This window comes from Marmota flaviventris, chromosome 7 (assembly GCF_047511675.1).
Source record: "Marmota flaviventris isolate mMarFla1 chromosome 7, mMarFla1.hap1, whole genome shotgun sequence".
NCBI classification, from domain to species: Eukaryota; Metazoa; Chordata; class Mammalia; order Rodentia; family Sciuridae; genus Marmota; species Marmota flaviventris.
This window is the reverse complement of record NC_092504.1, coordinates 101,677,622-101,691,058: the sequence shown is the minus strand read 5'-3', so window position 1 is coordinate 101,691,058 and position 13,437 is coordinate 101,677,622. Positions and strand designations below refer to the sequence as shown.

The 13,437-nt window shown below is 35.2% G+C and overlaps 1 protein-coding gene across 7 annotated transcripts in view; it reads left to right on the top strand.

Annotated features, from left to right (window-relative positions):
* The window catches only part of Pdlim5 (PDZ and LIM domain 5), a 212,571-nt gene that overhangs the window by 193,061 nt on the left and 6,073 nt on the right, over nucleotides 1–13,437 (top strand). For all 7 annotated transcript variants that reach the window (XR_011708012.1, XM_071614532.1, XM_071614531.1 and 4 more), the window contains 2 exons: nucleotides 11,226–11,406; nucleotides 13,249–13,369. Coding sequence is in view for 6 of the 7 variants with exons in the window: in XM_071614532.1 (XP_071470633.1) it covers nucleotides 11,226–11,406; nucleotides 13,249–13,369 (302 nt within the window). In the remaining variant the exon portion in view is untranslated. The remainder of the gene's footprint in view (nucleotides 1–11,225; nucleotides 11,407–13,248; nucleotides 13,370–13,437) is intronic.

The window sequence follows — 13,437 nt, the reverse complement described above, 5'->3', positions numbered from 1 at the left end:
GTACTTTGTAGATGGGAAAACTGAGGTTTAGATTGATTTGGTCATAGTCACAAAGTTGATTAGTGATGCAGCCAGGACTAACACCAGTCTCTTTAATCATATAATACATTAATTAATTTATTCAACATTTAGTGTCCTACTAGTTGTAGGCATTGTTTTATCCCTTTATAATATAATATAAACAACACACACAGTCCTACTGCTTTAGAAAAAAACAAAAGGAATTATGCCTAAAAGTTATCCCTGTTTGACTTGATGTGATTTGTTTCCTTCTACATGGCATTTTGAACTTTCTAAGTTATTGCACAAGTGTATGTATGTGTTTGTGCTATGAATATGAATATATATGTGTGTGTGTGTATATATATATATATATATATATATACACACACACACACACACACACATACAGATACAGTCATATATATATTACTGTATTAAATCAGGAAAAATAGCATAATCTGGCCTGCCATTTCATAGGAGTATGGCAGGGTGCTTTATTCATAATGTTGAAATGTACAAATAAGAAAAAAATACATAGTAAATAGGTTGAACTGTTAAATAGTGTTACCTCCCCTTTAAAATGACTTTGTGTCACCTATACACATTCTTAAACTCATAATAGTGACCCAAGGCTACTCTTCAGTTTCTCAGTAATCCAGGATTGTGGTCATTCTACAAGTAGCGCTCACCTTAGATACCACTGAAAGATAAGTGGAAGATTCAGAGGACATTTAGTCTTTGGAGAGACAAAATTAGACTAGTGTGGGCCTTCATCCAGTATGACTGGTGTCATTATAAACAGATGAAGACACTGAAACACTGAGGGAAGATCATGTGAAAACAGAGAAGACAGCCACTTACCTGTACAGTCAAGGAGAGAAGTCTTAGAAGGAACTAACCCTGCCAACCTCTTGATTTTGGATTTCTAGCCTACATTGCCATAAGAAAATAAACTCTTGTTGTTTAAGCCATCTGGTCTGTTAAGGCAGCCCTAGCAAATTAATAGTTACACTCTAGTAAACAAAAAAACAAATAAACAACTAAATTAACATGGAAGTCTCATGGAGCTACGTCTAAGATTGTACTGGTACAAAGCAAAGCAAGGATCATCTAACTTCAACAAATCAGTTAATTTGAAAGGAACAGCAAGTAATAAGATTCAGTAGACTACTTATTAATACTTTTAAACAAAAAATGTCCATTGTAAACTTTTGTTCAAATTGCCATATTAGTACCACCGTATATACAGATTAAAAGGTATTCTCTGTCCTCATATATTTTATCATCTGAGAGAGTAGCTAAGACCCTGGCCCAAATGACCGTAATGTAAACTTAATACTCTTATTAGAGTAACATAAGTTATATACACAGATATCCATTTACCCTTATATCTATAATAAGGAGTTCTGTATCATGATATGTAGGGATAGTCATGAGATAGCTATGAGATTTTTAACTGTCACAGTTGTAAAGTTGAAAAATTAATCTTAATTCAAGAAGAACATTTATGGGAAACCACGTTGGTGATTTCTGTATGTGCCTATATGATTCCTTAATTTCATGGTCTCTCAATCCCTGATGTCCTCTACTCTAGTGATCTCTTTAGACAATGTCAGCCACCAGTCTTATCCTAGATTTTATCTTTACCAGTAATTATAGTTCCTCCCTAATGTCATTTCCACGCATCCTACTGCTTATAAATGTTTCCACCCCAACTCCAAAGGTCCTTTGAGCCACTGCTTATAAATGTTTCTTCCCCAATTCCAGAGATTCTCTGACATTCATTTTCCCCTTCCCACCTAGAAACACTAATCTATAGCTCCTAATTTCATACTTCCCTTTTTACCAAGTCAATTCCATAGTCAATTCTAATCCCTCCTTGCCATAAATTCTCAGTTCCTTTGTCCACTTTTACTTTGTCATTCACTTAACTGAACTACTAGCCTGAATAAAATCAGCTCTTGATCCACAGTGCCTACAGCTGAACTGGTATGTCTGGAAGGAAACCCATAACCACACAAACCAGTCTCACTTTAAATTCTTGACTAATAATCTCAGGTGTACTATTAATAGTAACAAAAGTCTACTGTATTTCTCTAGTATGTTTACTTCCTCCTCTCCCCCCAAAGCCATTTTATATTTTCTACTTTTTCTTTTAAAACCTTTACTGCCTCCTTTCCCATTCTATCAGCTAATAACCTTGATTCTTCTTTCATTGTACTCTTTCATGTAGAAAAGGAAACAGAAAAAAGACAGATTAGAGAAAACAAATAACAAAATTACACTCATAAATCCTTCCTTATCAGTAATCACATTAACTGTAAATAGATTAAACACTAATTAAAATACAGAGTATGCCAGTGTAGATAAAGTTGAATAAGTATATGCTGTCTGCAAGAGATGTAGTTTGAACTAAAATGATACAAATAGGTTATAAATAAAAGAATAGAAAAAGATCTATCATTGCATCAGTAAATAAAAGAGAGAGATAATAACTATACCAATATCAGATAAAACAGGCATTAAAACAGGAAGTGTTCTTAGAGACAAGAATATTTTATAATTATAAAAAGTTTAATCCATCAAAATTTATAATGATTATAAATATATCCTAACAATAGAGCCCCAAAATAAGTGAAGCCAAAATTAGCAGACTAGAAGCCAGGCATGGTGATACATGCTTTTTTAAAAAAAACATATTTTAGTTGTAGATGGACACAATACCTTTATTTTATTTATTTATTTTTGTGTGGTGCTGAGGATGGAACCCAGTGACTCAAACATACAAGACAAGCACTCCACCATTGAGCTACAATCCTGGCCCCTGGTGCATGCTTCTAATCCCAACTTCGTAGGAGACTGAGGCAGGAGGATCACAAGTTCAAGGTTGTCCTAGGTAACTTAGTGATACTCTATCTCAAAATAAAAAAATAAAATGTGCCGGGGTGTAGCTCAGTGGAAAAGTGCCCCCTGGGTTCAATCCCAGTGCCACCAAAAAAAAAAAAAAAAAAAAAGAACTACTATATTTAGGGATTTACATCTGTATAATCCTTTTTCTCATATAAAGTAATCTAATGTTATGAGGTACCTCCACACAAGGGGAGGAATTTTTTCTGGCCATATATACCAGTAGATGGATATCTTGGAGGTTGTACTAGAATTCTGCCTGTCACACCTTGTGTCTGTCTTCCTTTTCTTAGTAGGTGGCATCTCTCTTCTCTTAATTACTCAAACTTTATGTGATCCATATCAGCAAATCCATTTGGCTCTAACTTCTAAATACATCCAGAATCTGAACTCTTGTCATTGTTTCTACCCACTACCCTGATCTAAGATACTATCATCTCTTACCTGAGGTAATAGTTATTTTCTGACTCATTTACCCTGCCCCACACCTATTACCAGCACAGCTGCTTGAGAAATCCTGATAAACATAAATCAGATCATACACTCTTTGGCTCAAAACCCAAATGCCTCCACTTGTAATAGAAGAATCCTGACAATGACCTAAAAGGCTCTACACAAGTAGCCCTGCCCACCCCCACCTCATTATCTCTCCGACATTATTTGCCAGTTCCCCTCTTGTTTCCAGTACTCCACAAACATAGCCCTTCCTGCTGAATCTCAAACACCTCAGGGACCTAGATGTAGCTTCATGGCACAACCTTGCCTGGCATGTGCCAAGCTGCCCTGGGTACCCCAGTACCTCAAAAAAATAAATAAATAAAAAATAAAACACCTCAGACCCTTTATACTCGCTCTTTCCTTGGCCTGGATTCTCTTTCCTAGGCATTTCAGTGGTTCACTTTCTCCTCCTTTAGGTATTTACTCAAAAATCAGTGAGTGAGTCCCTGACCACCTTTTAAATTCTCCCACTTCAGGGGCTGGGGTTGTGGCTCAGAGGTAGAGTGCTCTGACCTAGCATGGGTAAGGCACTGGGTTCAATCCTTAGCACCACATAAAAATAAAGATATTGTGTTCACCCACAACTGAAAAATAAATGTTTTTTAAAAAATTCTCCCACTTCACCCCTATCCCCACATACATAGTCTCCCTCTCTTCTTCTCTGCTGTATTTTTCTCCTCAGCCCTCAATATCTAACATGCCATATATTTTATTTTTTGTCTTTCTTCCCCACATTAGGATGGACCTAAGTTTCATGCAAGCAGGGTTTTTCCCAGCTTTGTTTTCTGCCGTGTTCCTTGTTCTTGGAACAAAGCATTGCACATACTGCATTTAGTAAATTTTTGTTCAGTTAACGAATGAGCTTTTTTAGTAGGTTGTCTGTTAATATTGCTAAATTGAAACTATATCCCATTTGTCAAATCATAGTTCTCTTACTTTTCTAATTTTATAATAATCTCAACATAAATAATTGACTCTAGGGCCCGGGGTTGAGGCTCAGTGGTAGAGCATTTGCCTAGCATGTATGAGGCACTGGGTTCTATCCCTGGTACCACATAAAAATAAGCAAATAATGGGGCTGGGGTTGTGGCTCAGAGGAAGAGCACTTGCCTAGCATGCATGAGGCACTAGGTTCGATCCTCAGCACCACATAAAAATAAAATAAAAGTATTGTGTTCACCTACAACTAAAAAATAAATGTTTAAAAAAATAAGCAAATAAAATAAAGTTTAAAAAATAGACTTAAAAAAAAGAATTGACTCTAATTGTCTCCAGTATACTCTTGTAAAATTAGCAATTAAAATTACCTTCTTTAGAACTAGTTCTCTTTATTTACTATTATGTTTAAACTCATTATAACTTTGAGTTTATTCTTGAGGGAGCAAGTTATTTATGCCTTTAAAATATAAAACTATAGTTGGCCTCACAACTCTCTTAAAATGCAGTATTTTAAAGAGCTATAAATAAAAGATAATATTCAACAAAGGTGGAACTATATGTGTGTGTGTGTGTGTGTGTGTGTGTGTGTGTGTGTGTGTGTATGTATATATTTTTTTAATGTTCTAAATTGGAAACTCAGGGCATAATCCACTGAAACTGAAGAATTAAAGAGTGACAAATATGGTGTTTCCCGTCTTTAGGAAAGTTGATTATTCTTTCTAATTTAGTATTCTCTGGTTTGATTCTCTTTTAATCTTTTGCTAGGTGTGTCTTTGCATGTGTTATGAGTCTGTGTATGTGCAGTTTCTCCCAATTATCTTTTTTGTTTTCATTCTGTTTCTCTGCTTGTATTGTTCTTGGTCTCTTCACTCATGCTAGGTAGGCCCTTCCTAAAAGTTGGTCAGTTTACAGAAGATTAATATCTAGAATATATAAAGAATTCAAAAAAACTTAACACCAAAAAAAAAAAAAACACCAAATAACCCAGTTAATAAATGGGCAAATGACTTAAGCAAACACTTATCAAAAGAAGAAAAACAAATGGCTAGCAAATTCATGAGAAAATGTTCAACATTATTAGCAATTAGGGAAATGCAAATCAAAACTACACATGAGATTTCATTTCATGCCAGTCAGAATGGCAGTCATCAAGAACACAAACAATAATAAACAATGGAGAGGGTGTTGATAAGAAGTAACACTTTTACACTGTTGGTGGGATTGTAAATTAGTGCAGCCACTAGAAATCAGTATGGAGATTCCTCAAAAGACTAGGTGTGGAACACCACATGACCCAGCTATACCACTCCTTGATATTTATCCTAAAGAATTAAAAAGTCATCACGCTAGAGTAATACATGAATACACATGTTTATGGTAGCACAATTCACAATAGCCAAACTATGGAATCAGCCTACATGTCCCTCAACACATGAATGGGTAAAGAAAATGTGGGGTATGTGTGTATATGTGTGTGTGTGTATTTGCAATGGAGTTTTACTCAGCCATTAAAAGAAAATGAAATTATGTCATTTCCAAGAAAATGGATGACTTGAAATATGTTAAGTGAAATAAGCCAAACTCAGAAGGTCAAGAGTCGAATGCTTCTCATATGTGGAAACGAGAGAGGAAAAAGAAAAAAAAAGGTGGGGGGCAAGGATATCGTGAAAATCCAAGAAATATCAGTAGAGGAAAGGCACCCTGGGGGTGGGAAGAGCAAAGGGAGAGGGAAAGTGCTGGGGAGTGATATTGGCCAAACTATATTGTTATATTATGTGCATATATGAATATGTAACAACAATCCTATCGTATTTACAACTAAAAAAAATATGGAAAGAAAAAAGTTTTAATCACCTCCCAAAAAAGTTGGTCAAAATAAAAATGACATATATTTATATTCTTTTTATATCTAGTTAAGTGGAATTTGAGATTCTATTTTTGTTTTTGAGCACAGGTTTTTTAAATTTACTTTTTTTTTTCTTTTTAGTTACACATGACAGTAGAATGTATGTTGACATATTATACGTACATGGAGAACATCTTCCCATTCTTCTGGTGGTACATGATGTGGGATTACATTGGTCATGTATTCATATATGACCACAGGAAAGCTATGTCTGATTCATTCTACTGTCCTTCCCATTCCCATTCTCTCTCCCTTTCCCCCACCTCCTCCTGTCTAATCTGGTGAACTTCAACTCCCCAACCCATTGTGAATCAGCATCCATATATCAGAGAGGATATTTGGCCTTTGGTTTGTGGGGATTGGCTTATTTTACTTAACATGATGTTCTCTAGCTCCATCCATTTATCAGCAAATGCCATGATTTCATTTCTCTTTATGGCTGAGTAATATTCCATTGTGTATATATATTGTATTTTCTGTATCCATTCATGTGTTGAAGGGCACCTAGGTTGGTGGCATAGTTTAGCTATTGTGAATTGAGCTGCTATAAACATTGATGTGGGGTAGCATCACTGTAGTATGCTAATTTTGAGTCCTTTGGGTATATATCCAGGAGTGGGATAACTGGGTCAAATGGTGGTTTCATTCCAGGTTTTCTGAGAACTCTCCATACTGCTTTCCAGAGAGGTTGCACCAGTTTGCAGTCCCACCAGCAATGTATAATTGTACCTTTTCCTCCACATCCACGCCAACATTTATTGTTGCTTGTATTCTTGATTATTGCCATTCTGACTAGAGTGAGATGAAATTTCGGTGTAATTTTAACTTGCATTGCTCTAACTACTAGAGTTGTTGAACATTTTCTCATATATTTGTTGACTGATCATATTTCTTCTTCTGTGAAGTTTCAGTTCAGTTCCTCTGCACATATGTTGATTGGATTATTTAAGTGGTTTTTTGTTTGTTTTTTGTTTTGTTTTGTGTGTGTGTGTGTGTGTGTGTGTTAAGTTTTTTTGAGTTCTTTGTGTATCCTGGAGATTAATGCTGTAACTGAGGTGCAGGTGGTAAAGATTTATGCCCAGTCTGTAGGTTCTCTTTTCATGATCTTGATTGTTTCCTTTGCTGTGAAGAAGCTTTTTAGTTTGATACCATCCCATTTGTTGATTCTTGATTTTACTTCTTGCATTTTAGGAGTCTTGTTAAGGAAGTAGGTTCCTAAGCCGACAGGATGGAGATTTGGGCCTACTTTTTCTTCTGTTAGGCACAGGGTCTCTGTCTAATGCCTAGGTCCTGATGCACTTTGAGTTCAGTTTTGGAGCACAAGTTTTATCGTTGTTTTTTTTTTGTTTTTTTTTTAAGTGGCTTTGGTAGACTTTTGTTTTTAATTTCTTTTGATGCAGTAACATTAGTTGTTAATCTGTATGGCTAGACTTTGGAAGATTCGAGCTGTGTAATTCATCATTCACATGGTCTTAAGGAAAGTTGACTCACTTTTCTGATATTTTTCTTCATCTATATCATAGAATTAATTTCTGTCACTAAGGCTATTGTGAGAATTAAATAGCAAAGGGAAGCAAGAAGTATTTGTTTTTGAAGCTATATCCCTTTTACCTTGTGCCTATTGAAATTTGCAGTTCCTTTCACCTTTCTGTTTGTAAGCTTTTCTTTTTCTCTCAGTTCTTCCTTGGCATTCTTCCCTACCTTCCCTCCCCACTCTTTTTGGCATAAGTCACAGAAGATAAATAGGGTAAAGTTTCATACCATGCCTAGCTCCTCTCTTAACCAATCAAATGCCTTAACACTCTCTCCTCCTTTTCATTGTCAGTCAACATGTATTTAGTAAGTGCTGAGGGTGTGGAGTATTATAAGAGGTAGCTGAAGGTTTAATTCCAATTTGCAGTATCCGAGCCTGTCCTTCCGGTTCACAAATGGAAACCCAATCCTACCTGGAACAAGAAGAACTTTTTTAGTGTTAATCCTGTGTTAATGAATTTGTTAAATTAGTCTTTGCTGACACAGATAAGAAGACACTTTCTTATATATAAGAGATTTTATTGTCTAATCTATATATCACTCTTGTCAAGGGGATACCTGAGAAAGATGCTCTTTGAGTACAGCCAGGGGTATCAGGTTAGGCTGGTGTTTGTCCTGAGTGTGTTTAATTAAGGAAGGACATGTGGCAAGAGCAAGGGTCATATTTTAACTCATGTTTTAAAGGTACAGAGAAAATTTCTTTACTTTCTAGAATTCCTTTCACTATTCATATTTGGAAAGTACTAATAAAATAGTTTATAGTTCTTCTTTTACTAGACTATAATTTTAAATATTTATTAATAGAACGACATGTCAAAATTTTTAAAAGACTTTTTAGGAATACATGAAAATAAGATGACCTTTGAATTACCTAAGGAGGCAAAAGAATGAGAATCATGGATTGGACCATTAAAAATGAAGCTAGTGTTGAGACTGGGCATTATATACAATAATAACCTACAGATTTGCCTGTGACTTGGCTTTAAGCCTTCTAATGGTCTATCAAAAAAGAAAATTCATTTTGCAACCTATTTCATAATAAAATAAAAAGAAAACTTTTGCTAAGAAGCAAAAACTGTTTCTTATTGCAAAAATCTGATAGGAATTTTTTAAAGCAGTCCACATGAGAAGGACCCTGTGTGATCTAAGATCACTCTCAACCACAGCTTACAGGAAAAGCAAAGGTGACTTCCTTAGAGCTATTTCCTCTAATACCTGTCAGTATAAGCTTATGTATCTCACCAGGCACTGTTTATAAGAGGAATAATTCTGTGGAGCAGGTAAGGCCCAAATGCTTTGATTCAGATAACCCAGTTCTCTCCTGATTTGACGTGGTCCCAACACATATTTTATTTAGAAAATCTGGAAAATGGATTATATGTCCTTCAGAAAGTTTGTTGTTTTGAGATACTGGTGATTGAACTCAGGGTCTCATGCATGCATGATTTATCTTTGAAAGTGAACTACTTGCCAAATATATACTAAGAAAACCAAAGAAGGAACTTGTTGAATAGGACTCTTTTATAAACCAGTTAAAAATGGATGGGCAGGGGCTGGGGCTGTGCCTAAGTGGTAGAGTGCTTGCCAGCATACATGAGGAGCTGGGTTTGTTCCGATCCTCAGCACCACATGAAAAAATAAACAAATAAAATAAAGGTATTGTGTTCATTTACAAAGAATTGACCAATTGCATATTGTTATTGAATAGCAAGCCTTATGTCATTGTCAAAAATTTTAAAATGCTTCAGCTTTGTGATACTCATGGCTGTGACTTTTCCTATTATTAATCTGCCTAGAAGTCTGGTATCGGATGCTTACCGACAATTACCTTGTGCTCACTCAATGATGGTGTTGGATGGTAATGAGATTGAAGGCAGACTGTCAGTTGACTGAGTAATAACTAGAAATTAGGAAGTTCAGCTTCTGGCCTTGACTCAGTCAGTGATTTTGATATTTGTCATATCTTTTGAACATTCTGTATCTTAGCCACTCCATCTGTTAAACTGAGTTTGTAATAACTGCCCTGGTCTATCTCACAGGAATGTTGCATGGACAAATTAGATAAGTGTAAAAGTGCCTTGGAGGTAAAGCCACTCTATGAATAAAGATTAGTATGATGTATCTACTGAAAAGTGTGTTGCAGAGGCTAGAAAGGTTCATTTCTGCAGGCTTCATGACCAGATAAGGCTTCATAATGGATTCCTGTCAAACCAAGCTCATCTTATCAGTTCATGACTGTATAGTATTTAATGGAAAAAAAAAAATCTCTTTGCAAACATATGTTACCGTGATACAAATGTGCATTAAAAATTTGTCATGTTTAGGGAGATGGGGAGGGGAGAGTTGCTAAATAGTGGGTGTAAAATTTCAGCTATATAAGATGAATAAGATCTACACAGCTACTGTACAACAATATGCCCATGGTTAGCAATATTGTGTTGCGTACTTAAGAATCTGTTGAGTAGTTCTTACGTTAAATGTTCTTAAGAATCACAATAAAATAAAAATATTTTAAAATCAGTCTTATTTTAATTAGATAAAATCTTTCTACCAGTATGGTGGCACACACCTGTAACCCCAACTACTCAGGAGGCTGAGGAAGGAATATCACAAGTTCCAGGCCAACTTGGACAACTTAGTGAGACCCTGTCTCAAAATAAAAAATAAAAAGGGCTAAGGATGTAGCTAATTGATAAAGCCCCCCTGGATTCCACCAAAATAAAACAAAAACAAAAACTTTCCAAGTGGCTTCAAACAATCCATAATATACAGTTCACATTTCTGTAGTAATTTGGGGGGGGGGTATTTTAATTTGTAATAATTTTGGGGAGGTTATTAATTTGTAGAATATGTTGGGGCCCAAAAACATAATTTTGATATGTTTAATAATGTTAATATATATGTATATGATACAGTGTGTAAGCAAGAGAAATTCCCTAGAGTATTTTCTTTTCTCGGGGAATAAATACTACTGTTTTTAAGACTCTGACATTACCAAATTGGATTTTTTTCTTTTATTTTCTAGAAATGGCAAATTCTCATCTCTGCATAATGTAGATGAATAAGATCTACATTATGTTGTTTTTCTAGTTGTTTCATAGTCTGTCCCAGTTAGCATTCTCATTCTCAATCCTAATTGTGATGTAGACAGATTGATTCACTGCAGCTTATTAAAACATCCCTTGGAACCCCTGCAGACAGTAAAAGGAGGGAAGGGTGGCTTTTCTTGAAGGAATCCTTAAGGGCTCTTACTCCACTCCCTTTTTCTGTTTCCATAAATGCAGAGAGTTCCTATGGAAATTTACAGCACCCCTGTGTTTAGTCATTGAGAAGGAAAATAAGCAAGTATTTGATTGGACATTTCATAAAAGAGGTCCTATCTAGGCTAACTTTAGAAACTTTAATCCTTGAGCCAAGTTGATCTCTTTTCTTCTGGCAGGGGACCATTCCTAGTAGCACTGGGGAAATCTTGGCACCCAGAAGAATTTAACTGCGCTCACTGCAAAAATACGATGGCCTACATTGGATTTGTAGAGGAGAAGGGAGCACTGTATTGTGAGCTCTGCTATGAGAAATTCTTTGCTCCAGAATGTGGTCGATGCCAAAGGAAGATCCTTGGAGTAAGTATTGGAAACTGCTCTTTTATTCTTAGTGAGTTTTAAAGCAAAAAACACAATAGCTGTTTGTTGTAAAACTCTTCCATCGTTTTTGCTTTTTTTATTTTCTTCTTGCTTTATCAACCCTCTTTGATTTCATCACTATGTATTATTGTAAAGCAAAACTAAATAGACCTCTGGAGAAATATATCAGACTCATGGGGTTAGGTTGCCTTTGGTTTTGTCTTACTGAGTGCTGGTTTGTCTGGTGAAAGTCTAGCCACTGTAGGGGAAAAATAATTTACTGTGGGTGTGCTACCTCAACAGGACCCTGTTTGCTCAGGAATGAAGAGGTCACACAGGACCACACACATCAGAGTCCTCAGAACTGACACCTTCACTGTTTTAAATTAAATTCCATAGCTTTTATAAGAGCAGCATTTACCCACTTGTCAGGGTTCATGCACAGGACACTGACCTCGTGAAATATATAAAACATGAGACTTATAATTGAATATATTTTTCTTGAATGCATATAAAGTTTAAAAATGTAACTTCAGTTTTACGAGAGTACATGTGATAGAAAAATAATTTCAAACCATGGGCCTTTTTTTCCTTAAGAAAATAATTTAGGAGTAGCTACATAATGAAGAATGATGAATCAATGAATATCCTATTCTGGAATATCTAGTTTGCAGTTACAAGTAAGTGTCAGGCATTTCTTGAGAGTGACTAGAAGTTGTAATTTGATCTTAGAATAAATTAAGGTACCTGGCCTGATATAGAAGGAAATGGCTTTGTTGATTGGAAATGACTTTACTGAATTCCAACTAATACACTAATATGAAAATGAAACTCTAATTCACAGTGAGAGAAAGTTAGTGTGAATTATGAGTATACCTTGAAATGTGACTAAAACTATTGAAGACACTTTAAATTACAAATATGCTGCATGAAATATTAGTGTTATTAATTTGTAGAATATGTTGGGGCCCAAAGAGTAGAATGATTCAAACTGTACCTTCCCAAATGTTAATAAATAATTAGTAGGATATACATTAATACTGTTTTAGTGTATTAATGTCTTCTGTGGATTCAAGAATAGCTAATAAAACAAAAATGAAGTAAGTCTAATAAAGTTAGCAAAGGAATTAGAAAGAATACATTACCAAATAATTATTCTTCATAAATTATTTTAATGACTTCTTTTTCTCAATCTAAAGAGATAATTCCTTGCAAAACCAACTCCTCCAAACAAGTTTTACTAACTAATCCAGCCTAAATGGTTAGTACTTGGTATATTTAACCATAAAGCTACTGCCAACCAGAATCTAGGCTTTATGGTTCAAATCATAGACACTTGCTTAAGTACATAGCATAGTCATATCTGATTTTCAAAAAGCTGAACACACACTAAACTGATTGGATTATACTGATTACATTATTGCTTCAATAATGCACCAAAGTATAGGGTTTGTTTTAGTTTTTAAATGCTTCCCCCGCCCGGACATCTTTAAGATAAAAACTTTTGTAAATTAACATTTCCTGACACTTTTGAGAGAAAGCAGAACATAACTGTCAAAACACTTTATGAAATGTTCCCCTTAGTCACCATATATACCATATAGTGGTAATAATTCTTTAAATAAGTTCATTGATTTGTGTTTGTGAAAAATACAAATTAAAGTGCATAGGTTTCAATGACGTGTGAGTCTGTCCTTAAGTATCTCCTATTGCTTTAACGGAAAGATGAAGTCTGTGTCTGCTTTGGGTTACCTCGAACTTGTACAGGTACAGCTGTTAGAATAAGCATTAGTGTGTGCTCATTGTGATCTCTCTTTAAATCCAATTACCTTTCTGTAACAGGAAGTTATCAATGCTTTGAAGCAAACTTGGCATGTTTCCTGTTTTTTGTGTGTGGCCTGTGGAAAACCCATTCGTAATAATGTTTTTCACTTGGAGGATGGGGAGCCCTATTGTGAGACTGGTAAGATCAAGAGCCATTAGTTGCTTGAGTTTTGAATAAACCCCTTATATTACTATGAAGTGAAAAGA